Consider the following 20,949-nt stretch of genomic DNA (forward strand, 5'->3'; position numbering starts at 1 on the left):
AAAAGCTTTCACTCTTTCACCATTAAGTATGTTAGCTGTGGGATTTTTGCAAATTTCCTTTATCAGATTGAGGAAATTCCTTTCTACTCCTAGTCTGTTGGACATTTTTCCCATGAAAGGGTGTTGGAATTTTTAAAATGACTTTTCTACATCTATTGAGATGATCATTTGGTGCTTTTTTCCCCCTCATTCTATTAGTATGGTGTATTACACTGATTGATTTTCATGTGTTGAACAACTCTTGTGTTCTTAGAACAAATCACATTTGGTCACGGTAAAATTCATTTTAATGTGCTGCTGAATTTGGTTTGCTAGTATTTTTGTTGAGGATTTTTGCAACTGCATTCATAAGGAATATTGGTCTGTAGTTTTCTTTCCTTATGATATCTTTGACTTTGGTATCAGGGCAATGCTCACCTCATAGAATGAGTTGGCAACGTCCCTTTTCTTCTATTTTTAGGAATAGTTTCAGAAAGACTGGTATTATTTCTTCTTTAAAATTTTCATAGAATTCATCAGTAAAATCATCTGGCCCTGGACTTTTCTTTGTTAAAAATATGTTATTATTGATTGATTCTATTTATATGATATAATTCTTTTCAGATATTCCATTTCTTCTTGAGTTGGTTTTGATAGTTTGTGTGTTTCTAGAAATTTTTCCATTTTGTTTAGTTTATCTGATTTATTGGTATATGACCATTCATGTTCATCATATTCTCCTATAATGCTTTTTGCTTCTGTAAATTCAGTTGGTAGTAACATCCCCAGTTTCATTCCTGATTTTAGAATTTGATTCCTCTCCCGTCCCTGTATCTCTCTCTCTGTCACTCTCTCTCTCTCTTACACACACACACATCAGACTAGACACATTTGTCAGTTTTCTTGATCTTTTCAAAGGACCAACTTTTGATTTTGTTTATTTTCTCTGTTGTTTCTCTATTTTGTTTATCCTTGCTTTAGCCTTTGTATTTCTTTTCTTCTATTTGCTTTGGGTATAGTTTGCTCTCTTTTGCTAGTTTATTAGAGGGGAAGTTTAGGTTGTTGATTTGAGATTTTTCTTCTTTTTAACGTAGGCATTTACAGTTATAAATTTCCATCCAATCACTGTTTCACTGTATCTCATAAGTTTTGGTATGCTATTTTTTCATTTTTGTTCACCTCAAAGTATTTTCTAATCACTCCCCTGATTTATTCTTTGCTGCTGCTGCTGCTGCTGCTAAGTCACTGCAGTCGTGTCCGACTCTGTGCGACCCCATAGACGGCAGCCCACCAGGCTCTCCCGTCCCTGGGATTCTCCAGGCAAGAACACTGGAGTGGGTTGCCATTTCCTTCTCCAATGCATGAAAGTGAAAAGTGAAAGTGAAGTCGCTCAGTCGTGTCTGACTCTTAGCGACCCCATGGACTGCAGCCTACCAGGCTCCTCCACCCATGGGATTTTCCAGGCAAGAATACTTTGACTTACTGATTATTTAGGAGGGTGTTGTTTAATTTCCATATATCCGTGAATTTTCCACATTTCCTTATTTCGCTGATTTCTTGTTTCATTGCACTTTGCTTACAGAACACACTTGGTATGATTTCAGTCTTTTAAAGTTTATGGAGATTTATTTTATGGATTAACATATGGTCTACCCTAGATAGATGAGGCTTCCCTCATAGCTCAGCTGGTAAAGAATCTGCCTGCAATGCAGGAGACCTGGGTTCAATCCCTGGGTTGGGAAGATCTCCTGGAGAAGGAAAAGGCTACCCACTCCAGTATTCTGGCCTGGAGAATTCCATGGACTGTATGGGGTCCACATGGGGTCACAAAGAGTTGGACACAACTGAGCGACTTTCACTTTCACTTTATTCTAGATAACATTTCATGTGCACTTGAGAAGAATGTTCTTCTCTTGTTGGACAGAGTGTCCTGCAGATGATTTCTAGGTCTAGTTGGTTTACAGTATTGTTCATTATATTTCCTTGTTGCTCTATCCATATTCTGGTGGTTCTAACCATGATTTAAAGTGGGGTGTGAGGAACTCCTGCTGTTTTTGCTGATTTGTCTGTTTCTCACTTTAGTTCTGTTAGTTTCTACTTCATATATTTTGGGGCTATGTTATTAGATGCATATATGTTTACAATTGTGTATCTTCTTGATAGAATGTCTTTTTATACTATAGAATGTTCTTCTTGTGCCTAGTCAGTTTTTGTCTTAAAGGCTATTATGTTAGATATTAGGATAACCACTCCAGCTATGTTTTGGTTATTATATCCATGATATATCTTTTTGCCACCTTTTTATTCTCAGTCTGTTTGTGTCATTGGCTCTGAAGGGTGTCATTTGTAGACAGAATATACTTCAACCATGTTTTTTATCCACTTTGCTAATATCTGCCTTTCATGTGTTTAATCCACATTTAATGTGATGATTGATAAGGTAGGTTTTATATATTCCATTTTGCTGTTTGTTTTCTGTGTATCTTATGTCTTTTTTATTGGTCCTCTATTCTTCTCTTGCTGGCTTCTTTTGCATTAAATAGATCTTTTTTAGTGTACCATTTTAAATTTTTGTTGTTTCTTTCACTGTACATGTTTTTTAAATTATTTTCTTAATGGTTACTATGGAAATTACAATTAACATCTTAACTTATAGCAGCATAGTCTGGATTAATACCAACTGAATTTCAATTGTATACAAAAACATTGTCCTTATATAGCTCCATTACCTCTATATCCTTTGTGTTGTTATTGTTATACCAATTAATTCTTTATACATTGTATGCTTATCAACAAAGGTTTCTAGTTATTGCTTTATGCAGTTTCTCAAACAGGCAGAAAATAGAGTTACAAACAAAAGATATGCTTATGTTTTATTGTGTATTACTTATGTGGTTACCTTTTCCAGTGTTCTTTATTTCTTCACATGGCTTCAAGTTCTTTCATTTCAAGCCTAAAATACTTCCTTTAGAATTTCTTTATCATTTAGAATTTCTTTCTAGGTTTGCTACTGACACAGTCTCTCAGTTTGTGTTTATCTGGAAATATTTTAAATTCCCTTTCATGTTTGAATGATAGTTTTGCTGGATATAGAATTCATGGTTGAAAGTCTTTTCTTTCATCACTGTAAATATGTCAGATTATTGGTATATACGGGGGGCAGGCACTGAAACTCCAATACTTTGGCCACCCGATGCAAAGAACTGACTCATCTGAAAAGACCCTGATGCTGGGAAATATTGAAGGTGGGAGGAGAAGGAGACAACGAAGGATGAGGTGGTTGGATGGCATCACCGACTCAATGGACATGAGTTTGGGTAAACTCTGGGAGTTGGTGATGGACAGGGAGGCCTGGTGTGCTGCAGTCCATGGGATCGCAAAAAGTCAGACATGACTGAGCAACTGAACTGAACTGAACTGATGGGTTTTAAATCTACCATCTTATTTTGTGCTTTCTGTTTGTTCTACCTGTTAGTTTACTTTTATTTCTTTATTTTATTTTTAAAACCCACAATGTGTTGTTGTTGTTCTCTGCCGTTACTGTTCACTTAGATTTACTCACATATTTGTCACTTTCTTTGCTCTTCATTCCTTCTCATATCTTCACCTTCCATATGAGATTATTTTCCTGCAGTTTGAAGGCCATCTTTTAGAATTTTTAGAATTTTATTTAGTAAAGATCTGCTGTTAGCAAACATTCTGTTTTTGTGATACATTTATTTGTCTCTCATTTTTTAAGATATTTTTGATAGGGTTAGAAATTCAAGTTGGTGGTTATTTTTTTTTTAGCCCACTAAAGGAATCTAATATCTTCTGACCTCTTTTGTTGCTGTTGAAAAACCAGCTGTCAGTCATTCACTCTTTTGTAAAGTCTTTCTCTGTCTTTGGTGTTTTGAATTTTTCCTAGTTGTTAAATGATAAGTTTGCTGGATCAAAGGTCTAAGCTGACACAAAATGGCCCCCACTGACCTAATTCGAAAAGACCCTGATGCTGGGAAAGATTGAGGGCAGGAGGAGAAGGGAATGGCAGAGGATGAGATGGTTGGATGGCATCATTGACTCAATGGACATGAGTTTGTTTGTGCAAACTCCAGGAGACAGTGAAGGACAGGGATGCCTGGCATGCTGTAGTCCATGGGGGGCCTGGCATGCTATAGTCCATGGGGCTGTAGAGAGTCGGACACAACTGAACGACTGAATGACAACAGCCTGTTGGAGGTCTTGCTGCTGGCTCTTCTCCTCCAAGTGGCATCTCTCCAGCAGGATGACTTGATCTTCTTTACTTGGAGGCTGAATTCCTAGAGAAAAAGAAGTTAAAAGATCTCTTAAGCCAGAGCTCAGATTTCCTAAAACCTCATGCCACTACATTCTGTTGATGAGAGCAAGTCACAGGCCAGCCCAGATTCAAGGAGGGAGGAAATAAGAGAGCCCACCTCTGGGAGTGGGAGGAGTGGCAGGCCTGGGCCAGGATGCAGAGAGTTGAGGGAGGCCGTGTTCACAGGCGGTCAGCCCTTTGGCCACCACAGTACATATCCTTCCCCTTTACATACCAGAACCCAAGGTTTAGTCTGTCCAAATCACTACCATCTCTTCTTGAACTACTGCAACAGCCCCCTCTTTCTCACCCTGCCCTAGAATATTCTCCACACAGTTGCCAGGATGATCTTGTTAAAATGTAAGTCAGATCATAATCACTCTAGGAGGGGTCCTGTCATGCTTGTAATAAAACCCCAAATCTATGCCATGATCTGGCTCTGAGCAACCTTTCCACGCATATCACTTCTGTTCTTTCCTTTTTCATTCTGTCCCAGCAACCCTGGCTTTCCTGCTGTTCCTCAAACACCCCAGGCTCATCCTCTGGGCTTTTCTACTACATGTCCCTTCCCTCAGAACACTCTTCCCCAGATCTCACATGGCTGGTCGTTTCACTCAGACCACTGCTCAAATATCAACTCCTCAGGGAGATCTTCCCTGACCTCCCTACTCATAAACAGTTCCCTCTTCCCACCTCTGAGCATCCTTTTCCTGATGCAGCTTTATTTTCCTTCATAGCAACCCCTAGTATTTTCTTATTCATGGTCTTTCTTTCCCACAGGGCTTCCCTGGTAGCTCAGACAGGAAAGAATCTGCCCGCAATGCAGGAGACCCAGGTTCAATCCCTAGATCAGGAAGATCCCCTGGAAAACCGAATGGCTACCCACTCCAATATTTCTGCCTGGAGAATTCCACGGACAGAGGAGCCTGGCGGGCTGCAGTCTGTGGGGTCGGAAAGAGTCAGACATGACTGAGAAACTAACACTTTCTTTCACTTCCCCACTAGATATCAGCTCCATGAGCACTTGGACTTTGTTCTTGCAGACACATGAAGCAGAGCTTCGCAAATAACAGGCACACAATACATACGTGTTGAGTAAATGAAAGAGCCTGGGATCAGCCAGTGGAAGAACAACAGGAAGGCAAACCCAGCAACATTGACAGCATTGTCCTGCCCTGGCCTGTCCACTTCAACTCTATACTCTAACCTCATAACTAGTTTCCAGTTATAGTTTGGCATCTCAGAAAAGAGAACTCGCAACTAAAGAGGACAAGTTAGAGACAACTGCCATGGGCAGTTGTAAGATGCAGTTGGAAAGGACTATAACTGGCCCTTATTCTGGATGCTGTGGCCAATCCCAACAGTCCCAGAATGAGAGATCACCCATTTGCTTTTTTTTTAATTAATTTTTTATTGGAGTGTAGTTGATTTACAATGTTGTGTTACTTTAAGTGTACAGCAAAGTGAATCAGCCATGTATGTATACATGTATCCATTCTCTTCTAGACTCCATTTCCATATAGGTCATCACAGAGCACCAAATAGAGTTCCTTGTGCTATACAGTAGGCTCTTACTAGTTATCTATTTTATATATAGTAATGTGTATATGTCGCTACCAATCTCCCAATTTAAGCCCTCCCCCAATTTCCCCCTTGGTAACCATACATTTGTTTTCTACATCTGTGATGAAATTTCTATTTTGTAAATAGGTTCATTGGTACCACTTTTTAGATTCCACATAAAAGCAGTATCATATGCAATTTGTCTTTCTCGGTCTGACTATGCATACAATATGTCCCACCTTTCTGCCAGAGACATCTTAGTATGCACAAGAGGCAAGAAAGAGAAGAAATGGGTATTATTGCTTCCCTACCATGGGCTGAGTGGTTTCATTCGCATTATCTCATTCAACTCTTAAAACAACAGACATTACTCTTCAGTTCACAGATATGGAGACTGGTCAGTGAGGTGGGAAGTCAGCGTTTGCTGATACCGTGTGGGTGAGCCAGCAGGAGGTTTGCTTCGGTAGACACCCCAGCTTCTTCCTGTCATCTTGAAAAGCCTAGCGTGTGTCCTGTGATGATGATCTGTCCTGGTGCAGATTGCTGAGATGTCTGCTCTTCCCCACAGTGGTGTCCTGTGGCCATCCGGGCTCCCCGCCCCATTCCCAGATGTCCGGGGACAGCTATACAGTGGGGGCAGTCGTGCGTTACAGCTGCACCGGCAAGCGGACCCTGGTGGGAAATGCCACCCGCATGTGTGGGCTGGACGGACACTGGACTGGCTCCCTCCCCCACTGCTCAGGTAAGGGGTGGGTGTGGGGGAGGGGTTCCAATGGAACACTTGGCTGGTGGGAGCGGGGCAGCTCCGAGGTGTGAGTGAAACAGGTGAAGGGGAGGGAAGCAGAGCTTTTGAACCTTCATCCCATCCCTGCCCAGGCAGAGAGCACAGCTGAACTGAAATGAACTGAACCCATCCTTCCCAGACAGAGAGCACGGCTCTCAGAGGTCCCAACGGTACTTCAGCCCTTGGTGGTCCACGCCCAGCTTCATGCCCTTAGACTCTGGCCAAGCCTAAACAGCCAAGAGATTGCAGAACCAATTAAGATGTGGTTTCTGTGGTCACCTATGGCCAGAATCCTCTCCAGACACTTATTACCATGAGGTCCCAGGAACAGTCCAAGCCTTCCTGTTGCTGGCTCAGGTCCAAACCCAGTCCTGTGTTCTCTCCTTTCCTGTGTGGGACTCCTGGACCCCAACCTGCTTCCCTTTCTGTATCATCACTTCTTCTGTTTGTCCTGTGTGCTTCCTGGCCCAGTAAATAAGTTCTCCTCTTCAGCTTTAACACACTAGTCCCCAGACTTCTCCTATGAATGAATTTATTTTCTTATTAATCTCTGTGGGGACACGGAGAGAGGCCATCAACACAGCAAATGTAGGGAATTGACAGAGCTCCCAAGTCCATATTTCCAGATACTCATCTGTAATGTCATAAAAGAACAAAAATATTTGAAATTGAATTGTCCTACTAATGACGGAAACCACCAAGGCAAAAAATTAGCACCCCACAGCTTTCTCTTCTTTGGGGTGAGCTTGCCTGGCCTCAAGAAGGGATCCCACATAGGATGTCGCCCCCAAGAGGGCAACTGTTCATGTGGCTTGATGCTTCTCAAGAAGCCCACCTTGGCATTGAAATTAACCCCTACCCCTTCCCATCCCTGATGCCCTCGAGACATAAGGATCCTGTTGTTCACTCACTAAGTCATGTCCGATTGTTTGTGATCCGATGGACTGCAGCATGCCAGGCTTCCCTGTCCTTCACTATCTCCTGGAGTTTGCTTAAACTCATGTCCATTGAGTCAGTGATGTCATCCAACCATCTCATCCTCTGTCACCCTCTTCTCTTCCTGCCTTTAATCTTTCCCAGCATCAGAGTCTTTTCCAATGAGTCAGCTCTTTGCATTAGGTGGCCAAAGTATAGGAGCTTCAGCATCAGAGCTTCTAGTGAATTTCAGGGTTGATTTCTTTTAGGATTGACTGGTGACCTCCTAATATAGAAGGCTTCTCCTTGAAGTGGGACCTCACCCATAAGACATGTATCTGCTCCTACAGTTTGAGATTCCCAGATGAACTTGTCTTCCAAAATTTAGGGCACTGCCAGTATGTTGTTTTTGTTCAGTCGCTCAGTCGTGTCCAACTCTTTGTGACCCCATGAACTGTAGCATGCCAGGCTTCCCTGTCCTTCACCATCTCCCAGAGTTTACTCAAACTCATGTCCATTGAGTTGATGATACCATCCAACCATCTCGTCCTCTGTCATCCCCTTTTCCTCCTGCCTTCAATCTTTCCCAGCATCAGGGACTTTTCAAATGAGTCAGTTCTTCACATCAGGTGGCCAAAGTATTGAAGCTTCAGCATCAATCCTTCCAATGAATAATCAGGGTTGAGTTTCTTTAGGATGGACTGGTTGGATCTCCTTGCAGTCCAAGAGACTCTCAAGAGTCTTCTCCAACACTACAGTTCCAAAGCATCAATTCTTCTGCTTTCAGCCTTCTTTATGGTCCAACTCTCACATCCATACATGACTAATGGAAAAACCATAGTTTTGACTATATGAGCATTTGTTGGCAAAGTAATGTCTCTGCTTTTTAATATGCTTTTCTTCCAAGGAGCAAGCATCTTTTAGTTTCATGGCTGCAGTCACCATCTGCAGTGATTTGGGAGCTCAAGAAAGAAAGTCTGTCACTGTTTCCATTGTTTCTCCATCTATTTGCCATGAAATGATGGAACCGGAATACCCACCAGATATTAGTTAGGTCTCCTAAGAAAGGAGAAATTCCTGAAGCACTGGGAATTTGTTTCAAAGGATTGTGGGCTGCCCAGGACAATCCCAGACACATCTCTCTGTTACCACCCAAGACTTTGGCATCTCACCCCTATTAATCTCATTAATTGCCCAGTTCATGAACTGGCAAGACTACGTACAAGCCACTGGGACTCCCTTAGCCAGGCCCCAGACTTCTGTGTGTTTGGACCTCTGTTGGAAGTATCTTGGGAGGCTGGCATGGGGAAGTCAAGGATCATGTATATTGAGGCCTCCTGAGTTATCCACAGAGCAAATTCCAGGAGGAAGAAATGCTCCAAAAAGGAAAGGCATGCATTTTGCCTGCAAATACCCATCCAAAATGCATTTGCCCCAGTCTCTTTGGTGTTTTGCATAAAGCTCCTCCCTCTAGACACTTTTCTAGGACACAAGGCTAATGGTGTTCTTAGGGTCTATATTATCTATTTAGGGATCTTTGTTCTCCATGGGAAAAGGAACGAGGTAGGGGAAGAAGCAGCCAGAAAGCCTTCAGCATCTCCTACTTATTAGCATACATAACTAACCACATGGTAAGTCTCCTGATCCAAAGCACAGAATCCAAAGTCCTTTCTCCTAATTTGTAATTACCCTTCTCTGAAGTTGTGTTTGCAAAGGCTGGGAAATGACCTTATACGAATATAACAAAAATAATTATTGTCGAAGTTACATCACTGAGCTTTAAAACCTCTGAAAAGCCTTGTCAACCCTGAGATTTCATAATTTTTTGACTTCCTAAGTCCTCGTCCTGCATGTGGAAGAAGAGACTTTTCCTTGGCCACATCACAAGTCAAGGGGAGACTGGAAACAGGCTGACACTTGGGAACATGAAAAAGTAAGAAACAAGAAAGGCACCTCGGAAAACACGAACCCCGCTCATTGGGGAATGTGTTGCATGAAGCTGTTTGATCTCTGGTCCTGAACATTCTGCAGAACAGTTTGCAATCTCAGTTTCCCCATGTCTTCCTGAAGGATGACAGACTCTTAGGAGACTAGAATCACAGGCAGACCTTTCCTGGAGACCTCTGAGGACAGGATTAGAAGTTATTCCAGAAATACTGAAGCTGAGGAATGAATGAATCTTAAACACTTTAGATAAGAAAGTGAGAGATGACAAGAATAGGTGATGAGGAAGTAACGCTAGGTGTGCCCTAGTGAGCATCTCCCATTCCTGAAACTTACAGATATCTTTTGCAGCAGCATCTCCTGCCAATCCTAAAAAAAAAAAAAAAAAAAACCACACACATTCAGAAGTTCCAAGGTCAAATTTTCGAGCCTCATTCAGTTCAGTCAGTGCACCTGGATGATGCATAGCAGAAGCTGTAAGTCTCTGGACCATCAAGGACTTGCAGAGATTTCTGGCATCTGAGACACGCTGCAGGAAGTTAACTGCCCATCTCTGCAGCGTCATCATCTTGCTGATGTACCTCTTCAGTAAAGAGTCAACAGTTGGCACCTGCCCCCATAGTGCAGTATTCTATGCCAGACTTCCTTACATTGTTGAAACAGAGGCTGAACACTTCAGTGGGGGCTGTTCTGTCAGATAATGCCCAGGACTGGAGAATCCACCCTCATGCCTGTTGTACAACAGTGCTGGCTCTAGCTGAGGCCAGCTAGCCAGTGGGGCAGTCAGAGCAATTCACCATCAGGATTGCCTTCAAGGGGACCCAGTGCTGCCTGTTGCGTGAAGTACATCTGGAAAACATCAAAAGATAAGAAAACCTGGCCAAATATGAGGGGCTCTCTTTTCTCATATTTTTGAAAGGCTGAGTGAATCCGCCTTCCTTGGTAGGCAGTAGAATGGGGGACATGGGGTTGTACAGTATTCTTATATTCCAAAACCAGACTAGGAAAGGAAATAATCCCCAAACCGAGAGGAAGATACATCAACAGTAGATGTCGGGGTACATGGCTTAAGCATTTATACCAGCTAACCAAATGTGGTCTTTGCGGTTGTTCTTTAGTCACTAAGTCATGTCTAACTCATTGCAACCCTGTGGACTGTAACCCACCAGGCTCCTCTGGATTTCCCAGGCAAGAATACTGGAGTGGGTTGCCATTCTTTTCTCTAGGGGATCTTCCTGACCCAGAAGTTGAACCCACGTCTCCTGCATTGACAAGCAGATTCTTCTCCACTGAGCCACCAGGGAAGCCCCAAAATGCAGTCATTAAGATGTTTCTGTTGATGCCTACATACATGGATTCATGAGGAGATATATTCCACATCACTTGGAAACTATCTTCTCATGCAGTTGCCATTTAGCCCTCAATTTTCTTTCTCCTTCCTCAAGCTCACCATGACCAAGTCTGATCTAGTGGTGTCTCCCATGAATCTCTGCATCCTGAGATGCACTGGCTCCCACAGATAGTAGATAGCTTTATCTCCTGTTCTCTACCTTCCTCCACCTCTTGGGTCTTTAAAACTCTCTTTGGTGGGTTTGTACAAGATCACAAATCAGATAAATGCAGAAATGTGGCAGGAGGCAGAGGGCAAAGAAAGAATGAAATGAGAGATCTAAAATGTTTAATCCAGAGCTCACCTGTACTGCATAATCTGTGAATAAGAAAGCCTCAGTTAAAGGCCCAGCATCAAAATTCAAGCTTGACTATTGAGCGACAACTCTGCTAGAAGTTTGAACTTTATTCTCTCAGCAGTGGGAAGCCAGAGGAGGTGTTTCAGCAGGAAAGAACAAAAATCAAATAGTTGTGGTTGTTCATTGTTACGATTTAAAGAGAAAATGAGGATGGATTAGAGGGAGAGTTTAAGAGAAGAGGATATTAGTTACAAGTCTCCTGCAGTAAAGTTCAGGCAAGAAATGTTGAGCATCTGAGCTAAGACAGTGGAACAGGGATGGAGAGGGTACCGGATCAGCAGATGGTGGATAAGAGGTAAAAGGGAGAAGGTCAGCTTGGACCACACTGGCAGCAGCCAAGAATGAAGGCAGGACTTCTTCCACAAAGGCTTCCCTCTGCCTTCTTTCCTCCCTTGTGGTATGGACACCAGGGCCTCACGCGTGACCTCAGATCTATGTGTCATTTGACCACTGAGTACTCAGACAGGAGCCTGTTCAGGCGACTCAGGTACACACACAGTTTCACTGCCCTCTTTTTTAGGGCCCACTGCTTCCCCATAACAGAGATCCAACAACTTTCTCCCACTCTGCCACTCTCTTTCCTTCCCTGCTAAAAACAATGGGGTTTTTTGGTTCTGGTCCATAGGAACCAGCATAGGAGTCTGTGGTGACCCTGGCATCCCAGCCCATGGCATCCGTCTGGGGGACAGCTTTGCCCCGGGCAGCCTAATGCGCTTCAGCTGTGAAGCTGGCCACGTGCTCCGGGGGTCATCAGAGCGAACCTGTCAAGCCGACGGCTCGTGGAGCGGCGCGCAGCCTGAGTGTGGAGGTAACGCCTGTGACCATTCTGCTGCTCCCCTTTGCCTGCCCCACGGTCTCCCCCTGTTCTCCTACTCCCTGGTGCCTGCCCTCACCCGCACAGATAAAATCCCAGGCCCCATTTAACCCCTTGGCCTGGTGGAGAGTGGACATCAACAGAGAGTTCACGTTCATCTTATTAGTAATCCAAAGGCAAACATATCCCCCACCCTAACCTAAGAAGGGAAGATACCAGGATAAACTAAGTTTTGCAGGTTTGTTCACTTATTTCCATATAGCTTCATTCAACAACTATGTGCCAAATGATACAGTATATGCTAGAGACAAATGGTGACCGAGTCAGACACACCTTCCCCTCTTGGAGCTTACAATTTAAGATTAAACAAACATCCAAAGTGCCAAAAGAATACAAAATTCAATTTTACAAAACACTTTAAAAGTAATATAAGCCCTTAATGATGGTTCCTGGGATGACCTCAGTAGGGGAAGAGGAAGGACACAATATACAATCATCATCTAGCAAGGGAGAAGTGGGAATGGAATAGAGAAACAGGGAAGTATATAATTACCAGGCGGCAGCATTAAGGGCTCATTGAGGTAAGAGCCATTAACTTAAAGTGACAGTCAGCATTAGTCTGGGTTTTTGTTCAAGCACATTTTGCTACAGAGTTTTGGACACAGGGTAGGTGAAGCATTACCTGTAGTTAGGGTTTTACTAGGTAACTAGTAATTAAGCATAGGCAACTAAGGCATAAAGAAAGTGGCAAGGGAGATAAGGAGATATACAAAGCAGTGATTGTCAGGGATCTTAGCATCAAAGCTGGGGAAGGAGGAAATAGGCTCATCAGTGGAGTAAGAAGCTATGAAAAGGTGACAAGATCATTGGATTATAGGTCCCAATCACCAGCAAACAAATTCCAGAGGGAGTGAGCTAAAGAAATAAATGGCAGTGGTTAGAGAATGGGCTGCATGGACTTGAGATTGCAGCATGGTCCTGCAGAGCAAAGGGAGATACTCTGGCCCATGTTCCGGGGACACCTGCCCAGGAAGTGATTCAGATGGAGTCAGTGCCCTCTCCCAATTGTCTGTCCAAAGTCCTGCCTTTCTGGGGGTGCAAAGTTAGTTTTTATAGGATTTTGTAGGCATAGTAAGCTTGTGGTAATGAGTGTATTGGCAAGGAAAGAATTTACTATTTTCTCACATATCCGCTGTGACCAGGTTCCCTTTCTTGTCACCCAGACCCCAGGATGGAGTCAGTCACCATGTCAGGAGGGTTCAGGGAATAGAAAGTAGGTGGCTAAGAGTTTCAACCTGGAAGCAAGTATTTGTTGAATGAGTGTTGTGTGTGTGTGTAACATGTACACAACTCTTTGTGACTTCCCTTGACAAGCTCCCAGTTACCTTTCAAGGTTCTACTCAAATTCTTGTCTCCAGCCCCAGTAAGCCACTCCCTTCTTAGTGCTTTTTTTCTTCAAGTGTAGCACCTGTCACATCATATTTTAATTCATCTGTTTATAGGTAGGTTCTCAAGATAGACTGAGCTCCTCAAAGGCGGGGGTCATGGCTTGGTCATTGCTGCATTTCCAGTACCTACGCAGCACAAATACTTGTTGAGTGGATGGGTATTAGGGCCTATCTGGTCTACAAAATGATAAGAATCATTCTTATCATTTTGTAGATCTGACTTTGGGACCATGTAAATGTCATACATACTTACAAAATAAAATTAAATGAAAAATTAGAAACAAGTAATCTCTATCAAAAATCAAAATGGAAACAAATGAACTTAACTATGTGTCAAGCTGGTGATTTAATAACCCAGAGAATTATTTCAGTTAACTTGAAAAAATGAAATTTGAATATGATATATATCCTAAGGACAAAGAACTGCAATGAAATCTTAAACTGGTTTTAGCAATCATATTGCTGGTAATCAAATTGAAATGACAATTCTGAAACTATTACATATATAATACCATACTCTATATGGATAAAACAAGTTAAAATTATTTATTTTCATTAAGAACCAAGATTTTAAAATAAAAGAGGTATCATATAAAAGATGAAAAACTTAAGGAAAAACTCTTAATTCTAAACTTGGCTTAGTAATATCAGTATAAACTCATAATGTATTTTCAATTTGAAAAATTATTTTCCCAATCTAAAAGTCTAGAATCAATGACCAGCTCAGTAGCAATGAGTACCCTTAATGCCCAGACTGTAGGTTTTAAATCCACTGTCCGTTAAAAAGAACCAGAGCTCTTTAGGGAAATGGCTGATTCCAGGACTGGGGGAGGAAACACACAAGATTAACATGGAAACTCTCGTCACTGCAGCAAGGAATCTACCAAACGCAACTGGGTCATGTCAGAGGAACTCAGGAGCCAACGTGAAAGGGTTTCCATTAGTCAGAGATGGAATAATTTGAATGTCAATAAAAGTGACAACAGAAGGCAACATAACAAATAAACTTAAATCTGTGAATTCAAATGATTGTCCTTTGGAGCTTGCTAGGGAACCAACTAATTATTCTCATATCTGATTTCTTTTTTTTTAAATCAAGCATTAGTCCAACCTTCCTGTGTGAGCTCTATTTCAGGGTAAGCAAATGTTTGATGATGGGAAAGTTCTTTATTAAAGAACCCGAGCTAAAGCAGAAAGAATTGTGGAATTGATCAACAGGGATCTACTGTACAGCACAAGAAACTCTGCTCAATATGGTGTGGCAACCTAAGTGGGAAAAAACTTGAAAAAGAATAGATACATGTGTATGAATAACTGAATCACTGTGCTTTATACCTGAAACTATCACAACATTGATAATCAACTATACTCCAATATAAAATAAAAAGTTAAAAAATAATTTAAAAAGAATTGTAGAATTAAAATGCTCCCATTTCTATCCCCTAATGAAATAATGAATCTGGTCAACAGTATTTACTTTCTATTGAAACCATTAAATGGCAACTAATAGGAGCTTAATAATGACCTGACCGACTGAGCAGCCGCAACATCACTAACAAGGAGGCAGCCAGACATTCTGTGCCTCTGATGTGATGTGATAAGAAAAACACAAAACCACTTGCAAAGTACCTTTGTCAAAAAGTAGAACTTAACTGCAGTAATGATAGAGGAACATATTGAACAATGCCTCATTCAACAAGTTAGCAAAACCCAGAAAGTGGGAAGTTCTACCAGTTAAATGCCCTGATTTCTGAAACAGATAAATTATAGGAGAGGGTAATCCAGTAACCTCTGGATTCAGAGAGTCTTAGAGACATGCCAGTCAAATGTCATGTGGGGACCTTTATGATTCAAACAAATCAACTATGAAAAAAGAGATACAGACAGAGTCTTGAGGAAAACTAAGCACTGCTTGGCTATTTGGTGATATGAAGGCATCGTTTAAAATTTTAGGTGTGATAACGAAATAGACATGGTCTTTAATTTTTAGAAATCTTAAAAAATCCCCCCAGGTCTCTCCTCCCCTTCTGAGGGTGAGATGATCTGATCTGACATGTGAGCATCCCAAGAGGGATGCTCTCAATCCACAGGCTCCTGATGTAACCTGTGGCCTCCACTCTGGGCAGGACTTAGCCCCTGGGGGATGCCTGCCCTTGTTCTGATGAGTAATGTGTTCTTTTGGCTTCCTAGTGATCTCTTGCGGGAATCCTGGGACTCCAAGCAATGCCCAAGTCCTGTTCAGTGACGGCCTGGTTTTCTCCAGCTCCATCGTCTATGAGTGTCGGGAAGGCTACTATGCCACAGGCCTGCTTAGCCGCCACTGCTCGGTCAATGGCACCTGGACGGGCAGTGATCCGGAGTGCACAGGTGAGAGCCTCTGGGCTCCATGACAATGGGGCGCCTCCACGCCAGAGGAGAAGGCTGTCTGCCAGAGACGGGGAAAACTGGCTGGCACTGAGGGACTTGACCCCGAATGAGAATCATACACATCGCCTCCATTTGCTGAGCACATACTGTGGGACTGCCACTGAGCAAAGAGCTTTGTTTTCAGATCTTTTGATGCTCACCACAATCCCCTGTGAAAGTAGGAAAGGGAAAGTCACTCAGTAGTGTCCGAGTCTTTGCAACCCCATGGACTACATAGTCCGTAGAATTCTCCAGGCCAGAATACTGGAGTGGGTAGCCTTTCCTTTCTCCAGGGGATCTTCCCAGCCCAGGAATCGAACCCAGGTCTCCCGCGTTGCAAACGGATTCTTTACCAGCTGAGCCACTGTTACCTCTTCTTTCCCATGTGAGACAAATGAGGCTCAAGAGAGCTTCACAACATGTATTTGCTATTTTCCAGGCTCTAGCCAGTTCCTGGGGCTTTCTTTTTCTCTTTTAGGGCAAACCCCCAGTGCTGAGCCTGATTCTCTTTCTACCTTAAAGCTGCTGCCATCTGTCATCTTTGTTAGCTCCATTTCTCCCTTAAATCCATCCCTGCCCTAGCTGGGCTCCTCTTTCTTGCTTCTCCTAAAAGCAACTCCAGACCCTTTTCCTTGAAAAGCAGATCGCTGTGGGGCCCAGATGGAAGGAAGTGATTATAAAAGGGGATCTTATACAGCATTCTCCCTTTCAGAGTCCTAGCTGTGATTCCAGGCTCCATCTGAAATCCCCTGTCAGGTTCACAGTTGTTCTGAGGTCAGAGCTCACCAATCCCCACTCTCACTTGATACTATAACACAGGAATGACCACTGCATCGGTCACAAGGCCCTGCTCCTAGTCCACTGGGCCCACGGAGGCCTCCTGGGCAGAAGAGCAGTCAGTAAGGTGCCCTTCCCAGCAGACAAATTGTCTTATCAACACATCTTAGGTCCATCATGTGGTCCATCAACACATCTTAGGCTCTTCAACCTGGACACCTCCCTCCCTCTGGTCCCCAGCCTCATTTATGAAGTGAGCCCTCTGAATACTTCCTCTTAGAGGGGTGGGCTTTACATGAACCAGATGGGTTTCCCAGCCCAAGTTGCTGGGGTGTGTAAGGATGGTGCAGGCAAGGACGGGGGTGTAGGACAGCTGTTGCAGGGAGACTTGGCTGCAGGGACTTAGAATGAACGGCACCCAACTGGGAACCTGGGAGGAGACCCGACATCCCTTCTCTGACAGTTTTCCTTCCCAAACGTGTGGGGAGCGATCGGGATGGTGTTGGGATGCTAAGGTGGAAGGAGTCTGTGCTGGGAGTGAACGAGGCTCTGTCTCCACGTCCTAGTCATAAACTGCGGCGACCCTGGGGTTCCAGCCAACGGCCTCCGGCTGGGCAGTGACTTCAGGTACAACAGAACTGTCACCTACCAGTGTGTCCCTGGCTACATGATGGAGTCACACAGGGTGTCTGTGCTGAGCTGCACCAAGGACCGGACGTGGAACGGCACCAAGCCAGTCTGCAAAGGTGTGTCTGGGGGCTACAGATGTGTGGACGCAGGGCTGGAGCAGGTACAAAAGCCTTGAACATCTAGAAGGGAGGGGGTGATGAAGCAGAGCCCTAACGTCTTATCTGGGGGTGTGCAAGGTGAGGAGTGGTCCCTGAACATCTACGGGGAGGGAGTGGGAAGGTCCTGGGCCTTGAACCCAGAGGACAGGGTGGTGCAGAGGAGAGTGGGTTGTTGGAAGGTGCAACGAGACCGAGCTCCCAGGGGAAGAGGGGTGGTTCCTGATTGCTCTCACTGAGCCCGGGCTCCCGGCAGGCCAGTTGCCTCAGTGCCGACGGCAGCCCTGGTTTCCCAGGGCAGCCCCAACACGAAGCCTACCTTGGTCTCCCCCAGCTATCATGTGCAAGCCGCCTCAGCTCATCCCCAACGGGAAAGTGGTGGGATCCGACTTCATGTGGGGCTCAAGCGTGACGTACGCCTGCCTGGAGGGATACCAGCTCTCCCTGCCCGCGGTGCTCACGTGCGAGGGAAACGGGTCCTGGACCGGAGAGCTGCCTCAGTGTTTCCGTAAGTCGCTCACAGGGGGCCTCCGGGGCATCCATCTGCTGGCTCCTCTCCTTCCCTCCTCAGAGCTCTGCTGCTGGAAGGCCTAGAATGAGGCGCCCCCTCCAAATCAGGGAGCTTTGTCAAAGACCACTATTAAGAAAGGAAGGTATCTTAAAGGAAGAATGTGCGAGTATCTTCACTGAGCCCTGGCTCCGGTCACTGGGTGGCGTCACAGCGGAGGGAAATTAAACCAGATACGGGAGATGCTTCTTAACTGGAAAAGCTGTTAACTGGATGGGATAGAACCCAAAGATGGAGTCAGAGATGGGCAGGTGGGGCAGTGCTAGGAACATGCCTGACCTCAAGGATAAGACCCTGCCCTGGGACACTTGTGATTTTCCAGTGAGAGGATCATTTTTTATCTACCTGCCATGATTATGTCTTGAAGAGCCCCAAGTCCTTTCCAGGGCTCATTTCTTACTACCTCCCCCAGAGAAGCAGATTCCAGGTCACTTATTCACGTCTTACCCCACAACTGGGCTCTGGAAGATTTTCTCAGTGCCCATGCTTGGACAAATGGTAAGACCTATTTTTTCTTTCTACTTGGCATGTATCTAATGCTGCGGAAAACTGTCGACATAACTCGCAACACTGTTTGCGGACCTCTGAAACTTTACTTCAATTTGGGAAATTTCAGCAGAGATGAAGGCCAGTAAAAGTTGACCCAGGAAAGGCAGCATGTGGTTTATGGTTAAGCCCTTAGGCCTTGACATTCCTTCCGGGAAACATGAGGAGGATAGCAAGTCTCTGGGTTCAGTCTGGACACCTTGCATTTTCTTAGGAAATAGCTGAACTGCTTTTAAACAATGAATCATGGTTATCATTTTTTAAAATGTCCTATATCTGAAAATACAAAGAAGAATGAAATAATCATCTAAACCCTCACTTCCCAAAGATAACCAGTTAGGCTTGTCATTATACTTCCACACAATCACTAAGCATTTTTGCATGTATAGCAGTATATACGCAATTTTCTATAAATGGTATTGAATCATGCTGTTCACAACTTGTATTCATTGACAAGCCATCGGCTCCTTGCTCTGTCAATATGTACTAATCTGTACATCATCCGACAGAGGATGAGATGGTTGGATGGCATCACCGACTCGATGGACATGGGTTTGGGTAGACTCCGGGAGTTGGTGATGGACAGAGAGGCCTGGCGTGCTGCAATTCATGGGGTCGCAAAGAGTCGGACATGACTGAGCGACTGAACTGAACTGATACATCATCCTTTTCAATGGTTTTCAAAATAATTCCCCTATTATAGATGCCACACCATTTTAATCTTCACCTACCAGTGATAAATTTGGATCTCTCCAGTTTAACCATGTTACAAACTGTTCTGCAATAAACAGCTTCAAAAGGAACATTTCTTTACCCTTGTGGTAAAGTCCTAGGAGTGAGATGCTGAGCCATCCAGCACACTATACTTCTTGATATATGTTACCAAAGTGTCTTCTAGAAAAAGTGTTCCTATTTATACTCCCACATGCAGTTGATGAGAATATTTGTTGACTCACACCCTCACAAACAATTTATTTTGCCAATATTATTAATAGCTACCAACCTGAGAAGTTTTAAAAGATGTATAAGATTTTAAGCTGTCTAAGCTAAGATTTTAATTGGCATCACATTGCTTCTTAGCAGAACTGAACTGCTCTTTCTTTGTCATCCATTTGTATTTATTATTCTTCGAGTTGCTGCTTCCTGAATGTGAGGACTTTTGATCAGCTCGGCCTTTCATGGACTTCTGACTGGTCCATCCAGGCTCCCCAGATTCCAGGACCAGGCTTCCATTTGATTTTTGCATCTGATTTCCAACCTCATGACTCTGTGTACACACACACACATACACACACACAATCATGGCACAAAGAATATTCCTCATGCTTGAAGTGATGTCTTAGGGAACTTTGACTTCCATAGTCAGTTTTTAAGATCCTCTCTGCTGATCCACTAGACCATTCAGGCATGACCTAAATCAAATCCCTTATGATTATACAGTGGAAGTGAGAAATAGATTCAACGGACTAGATCTGATAGAGTACCTGATGAACTATGGACAGAGGTTCATGACATTGTACAGGACACAGGGATTAAGACCATCCCCATGGAAAAGAAGTGCAAAAAAGCAAAACGGCTGTCTGAGGAGGCCTTACAAGTAGCTGTGAAAAGAAGAGAAGCGAAAAGCAAAGGAGAAAAGGAAAGATATTCCCATTTGAATGCAGAGTTCCAAAGAATAGCAAGGAGAGATAAGAAAGCCTTCCTCAGCAATCAATGCAAAGAAATAGAGGAAAACAACAGAATGGGAAAGACTAGAGATCTCTTCAAGAAAATGAGAGATACCAAGGGAACATTTCATGCAAAGATGGGCTCAATAAAGGACAGAAATGGTATGGACCTAACAGAAGCAGAAGATATTAAGAAGAGGTGGCAAGAATACACAGAAGAACTGTACAAAAAAGATCTTCATGACCCAGATAATCACGATGGTGTGATCACTCACCTAGAGCCAGACATCCTGGAATGTGAAGTCAAGTGGGCCTTAGAAAGCATCACTATGAACAAAGCTAGTAGAGGTGATGGAATTCCAGTTGAGCTATTTCAAATCCTGAAAGATGATGCTGTGAAAGTGCTGCACTCAATACGCCAGCCAATCTGGAAAACTCAGCAGTGGCCACATGACTGGAAAAAGTCAGTTTTCATTCCAATCCCAAAGAAAGGCAATGCCAAAGAATGTTCAAATACCACACAATTGCACTCATGTCACATGCTAGTAAAGTAATGCTCAAAATTCTCCAAGCCAGGCTTCAGCAATATGTGAACCATGAACTTCCAGATGTTCAAGCTGGTTTTAGAAAAGGCAGAGGAACCAGAGATCAAATTGCCAACATCCACTGGATCATCTAAAAAGCAAGAGA

At 43.6% G+C, this 20,949-nt stretch overlaps 1 protein-coding gene across 1 annotated transcript in view; it reads left to right on the top strand.

The window, feature by feature from the left end:
- CSMD2 (CUB and Sushi multiple domains 2) overlaps positions 1–20,949 on the top strand; it is a 667,647-nt gene that overhangs the window by 628,651 nt on the left and 18,047 nt on the right. The window contains exons 56-60 of the mRNA XM_081490945.1: positions 6,426–6,599; positions 11,874–12,056; positions 15,701–15,877; positions 17,260–17,439; positions 17,813–17,986. Of these exons, the coding sequence (XP_081347071.1) occupies positions 6,426–6,599; positions 11,874–12,056; positions 15,701–15,877; positions 17,260–17,439; positions 17,813–17,986 (888 nt within the window). The remainder of the gene's footprint in view (positions 1–6,425; positions 6,600–11,873; positions 12,057–15,700; positions 15,878–17,259; positions 17,440–17,812; positions 17,987–20,949) is intronic.

The sequence above is a fragment of the Giraffa tippelskirchi genome, chromosome 5 (assembly GCF_054371585.1).
Source record: "Giraffa tippelskirchi isolate mGirTip1 chromosome 5, T2T-mGirTip1v1.2.pri, whole genome shotgun sequence".
NCBI classification, from domain to species: domain Eukaryota; kingdom Metazoa; phylum Chordata; class Mammalia; order Artiodactyla; family Giraffidae; genus Giraffa; species Giraffa tippelskirchi.